This window comes from Protopterus annectens, chromosome 3.part0 (genome assembly GCF_019279795.1).
Source record: "Protopterus annectens isolate FY-2018-M chromosome 3.part0, PAN1.0, whole genome shotgun sequence".
Classification (NCBI taxonomy): Eukaryota; Metazoa; Chordata; order Ceratodontiformes; family Protopteridae; genus Protopterus; species Protopterus annectens.
Window position 1 is genome coordinate 1,354,984,969 of NC_056731.1, and position 4,628 is coordinate 1,354,989,596.

The 4,628-nt window shown below is 40.1% G+C and overlaps 1 protein-coding gene across 1 annotated transcript; it reads left to right on the forward strand.

Annotated features, from left to right (window-relative positions):
• The first annotated feature begins 619 nt into the window (after positions 1-619).
• BHLHE22 (basic helix-loop-helix family member e22) lies at positions 620-3,400 on the forward strand. The gene has a single exon (XM_044065450.1). The coding sequence runs from the start codon at positions 1,230-1,232 to the stop codon at positions 2,094-2,096; it is 867 nt and encodes a 288-aa protein (XP_043921385.1). The 5' UTR covers positions 620-1,229; the 3' UTR covers positions 2,097-3,400.
• Positions 3,401-4,628: the final 1,228 nt, after the last annotated feature.

Genomic DNA, 4,628 nt, shown 5'->3' on the forward strand with positions numbered 1-4,628 from the left:
ATGCGATTTGTATGCTTCCAGTTGATGAAAATTGTTTATAAGAAAAATACAAATATACATTTATCTATGAAAAAAGTTGCTCCTTGGCTGTCTTTCTTACAAGGAAGTCAATGTATCTTTATGTAAACATGTAATATTATGATGTTCATCTTGCGGGTGTAAGTTTTAAAATATTAAAATATAATCAAAACGAAAACGTTTCTTTGCTAGATGCAGGACGGCACATTTGCACATTCTTGGGGGAAAAGGCAAAACAAAAAAAGGCCTTTCAGCCCTGCTGCTGGTCTTGTGTTTCTTCTTAAGACCTTCAAAGATTAAATTAATTCTTATGCTTAGGCAATAAACTGTGAATTTTATGAAGACCCACGTGTCTTTCTTTCTTAAACTTGTGGTTTTTTGCCACAATGAATAGTACTGTAAAGTAATTACACTTAAAAGTGAATGGACTAAAATTTGTTTGGGGTACAGGCAGAGGGTCCATTAATTGTACTAAAGACGCTTAAGATCTTACTGTGCGGGTGGGGGAAGGGGGTAGGCGCACAAGGAGCCTTATAATTTGCTGAAGGAGGCGAGGAACATCCTAGATCTAAGTAGGGCATTTAGTGTGCTCACTGATGAGTGAAAGTCGCCGCACATGTCAGGCGAGAGACAGTTGTTGGGTTACTAACAGGACACAACGCCTTGCAAACATATGCATAGAGTTGTGTATACAGATGGCAACGAGAAGAATAGCTCGGCCGCCTTTTATAAAGCTGTAGCTACTCCCTGCCATCACAAGTGGGAAATGAAACCCTTCAGACAGAGGGCCAGCTAGCGCCTTGGAATTGTTTGTTACCGTTTTAATCCGATTAATTAAAACGTTAACCTGATTGGGTAGAAAGCCTGGTTCCCAAAAGGCGACTCTTCCTCATAATAACCTGTTTAGCGAGATAATGATGTAAAAGACTCCCTCGCTTACAGCTGATGTTGGTGCTAACATTTGGGAAATAGCAGTGCGGGGTACAGCTGAACAAGAGGCAAGCTTTTGGAGGATGCATGTGTTGTCGCTGCAACTCAAAATGCTGATGTAAAGAAGTATTTGAAGAAGTGAAAAGGAACGACAGGAAGCTAAGATTATTTTTTAAGACAAAATATTAATCTTGATTAGACTGCCGCCTGTCTTTGGGTAATTTACGCCTTTATGTTCGCCCTGTGGTAGACTACGCTGGACAGAAGTAACAGAAAGGACTATGAGCAGAAATATGAAGCTGAGCAGTGTTGAAGAAGATATTTTCCATAAAGCTCTACAGGGTACCCCAGTTACCAGAAGGTTGGAATCGCCATTCCGAGTGGGGTCGGGGGGTGGCATGGATCTGTCGCAGCGGGACAGGCACTCTCCCCTCGGATGTTTTGATATGAGTGAGCCAGAGCTCCAGTCTAGGGGAGGCAGTGACAGCCTTGGAGTTTTGGGTATGCCACCCTCTGCCGTATGCCACAGCTATGGAGAAAGCACAAGTAGGAGTTCCCTGGCCGAAAGCAGTGGTGGCGAGCAGAGCCCAGATGATGACAGCGACGGTCGCTGCGAACTTCTCCTCCGGACTTCAGACGCACGAATCACCACGACAGCCCTCACTACCGCAACGGCTGGAGCCAAAGTAGACGGCTCGACTACCAAGAAGTCCAAAGAGCAGAAAGCCCTGCGTCTTAATATCAACGCCAGGGAACGACGTCGAATGCACGACTTGAACGATGCTCTGGACGAACTAAGGGCTGTCATCCCATATGCTCATAGTCCCTCAGTGCGGAAGCTCTCCAAGATAGCAACTTTGCTCTTGGCCAAAAACTACATCTTGATGCAAGCTCAGGCACTGGAGGAGATGCGACGGCTTGTAGCATATCTTAATCAGGGTCAAGCAATTTCAGCTGCAGCTTCTACTTTGCCAAGTGCCGCTGCTGCCCTGCACCCTGCACTGGGGGCCGCTGCTGCCTACGACCCCACGGCTGCCTACCCATTCCAGACTGCAGGACTTGGGGCCGGAGGTTCATGTCCAGACAAGTGTGCACTCTTCAGTACTGTTTCATCTAACCTTTGCAAACAGTGCACCGAAAAGCCTTAAACCTAACCTTTACAGATGCACGAAAAACGAATAAAGCTGGAGAAAAAAGGTCAGCCAGATGCAGCTAAATATAGCCGGTCGATAATTAACTAGTACACACAAAGAGAAAAAATATGGTGCAATGGCAGCACGTCAGACTTTCCTGCACACATACCTTATCAGAAGAGTGAGTTAGGACTTTAAGAACTTGTTTTACACTTGGTAGTCAATTTAAATGAAAATGGACCAGAACTAGGGGCACTATGACACTGAAGCACTTGAAATAATAAAGGACTTATAACACTGACACTCTTAAATTAATCTCCTTGTCACAGAAGAGATACTTAATATAAATAATAGTATTTTATTGTTTAGATGTGATCTTGTAAATAAATATATACAAAACCTTGCACACAATTTTTGGTAAGAGTGAAAATGCGTGACTGGCATTGCTAGATTTTTTAAACAAATATATCTGTGCACCTTGCTACTTAACAGTTTCCGCGGTGTCTGAACTGCAATTATATTTATTGTTTACTGACGTAAAACAGACTGTATTTATCAAGCACTGGAAGTGGAACCATTAAAGTCCAAACCTGCAACTTGATTCAAAACAATACTGAGATAGTCTTGATTTTATGGAATTGTTTTTCACGTTTATTTTAAAGCATAATATGAGTGTTTGTGGCTGAGTTGTGTAACCCCCGTGTCCTATACAATTTTGGTCAATATTTCTGTGTTACAACCAGCTTTATTAAATGGCTTAATTCCAAAAAGAGCAGCATATTTAAGACAATGGTATCTCTCTCTCTCTCTTTTTGAAAAGCGTGTCTGTGATAACATCCTTCCCACTGGATTCTCAAAACTTAAGTTTATAACACTTTTTTCAAAGGCAGCGGTTTGAAAAGGCTTATAATACTTGGTTTGTTAAAAATATTCACATTCACAAATATGGTCATGTTTTTGTCAGTTACTCTTCTGACCATGGTCTCTGGATACATGTGACATATGCTGTTGTTTATTAAAGAAGTGCTATTTACCCAAAGCTAGATTTCAGTTTGAATTTGCATGCATCGAGTTTGTTTGTATTTACTCTATGTGTCTTAATGGATATAGCGTCTGTAGATTTACGTACTGTATTAATATATTTTTAAAGTACACAAATCCACGTTGTCAGGTGGGTGGAAATACAGACCATGATGATTTAATGGTGAGGACAAGACAGTATGCAAGTGTTATGCCAGATTGTACAGCTGTTTCTGTTGATTTGTATGTGTTCCGGTGTTCTAAAATATCTTTATTAAAATATTTTGACAAAAACAAAATGGTATATGCTTCGTGAAGAAAACACCTTTGTATTATACAGGCTGCAACTGCGCTGCAGTAAAACAGGATTCTTAGCCTGACTCACTTAAGTTATAGATTATGAAATATAGACTAGCTTAGCTCGTTCATTTTGACGTAGTAAGTGTGTGTGAGTGTGTGTTTGCGCGTGTGCATATACACTTACTAGGTGTTTTGTAGCTATTTGTCCTTTCCGAACAGATGTTCTACTAGTTTTGAGAATTAACGCGACAACTATATTTAAACTCTTGTCGCAGATCTTTTTTAGTGCCACGTTTAAGTATGAGTATTACATTGTCATTAACCAAACTCGCTAACTAATTCAGTAAATCATCACTCTTTGTTATACTTTTTGTTTCATGCCACCTCACTCTGTGGTATTTTTGCACATTGCCAGTAATGATTCTGCTTCTAGAAGTGGGAAAAAAGACAGATTAACTTAAATGCGCAAATGAAAAAAATAAAATCAAATATACATCTAAGATATGGGGTTCCAGATGCTACTTATACAAGGGACACAAATATATGTGAAGCTGACGTAGTAAATGCTTCTAATCGCCCGATTTTAGTAAGACAGTTTTAATGTCATAAAAACATTCTGTTACCTTATGCATCACAGCATGAATCCGAATTTTTGTTTCATTTTCCTATTCTCAGAACTTTTGTTTTTCATTACGGTTAGGTAAAAGAGAGAAGCGTGAAAGGCAACCGAGATAGGGCGGGTAAGCAGACCCTAGGCTACGAGAATCTGTCTTTTAGCATTACTAGACAAAAGCCTGGGCGCCTCTAATTATGATTATTAAAACAATTTCCATGACGATGTCTAATATTATGTTAATTTGAAAACAACTGTGTATGAAAACTGTCGACTATAATACCCAAATTCATTTAATGAAACACATCGTTAAGGCAATTAAACCTCCTGGATGTGATTAACGAACATAATTACGACACTGTTCTGTGCCATAATTGGGTGTCTTTAATCAAGGGGCAAAGTGATCAGCAACACAGCCATTAGTTTGTATTGTTCTGTCTCTGCTGTCCATCTTCCTGATTAGGAATTAGCTGCAGCCACTGGGCTGATTTTTTGCATATTAACACGGTAGGATAAATTTGCTGCAAGATTTGCTGCTTAATATTTCTCATTATAGTAGAAGCCATTACAGGAGTGCGAGAAGCTGCGTGATCATGTGCAGATGCAATGTAGCA

What these genes read in the sequence shown, in the direction of transcription:
- BHLHE22 (XM_044065450.1), top strand. Translation starts at nt 1,230, where the DNA reads ATGAGCAGAAATATGAAGCTGAGCAGTGTTGAAGAAGATATTTTCCAT.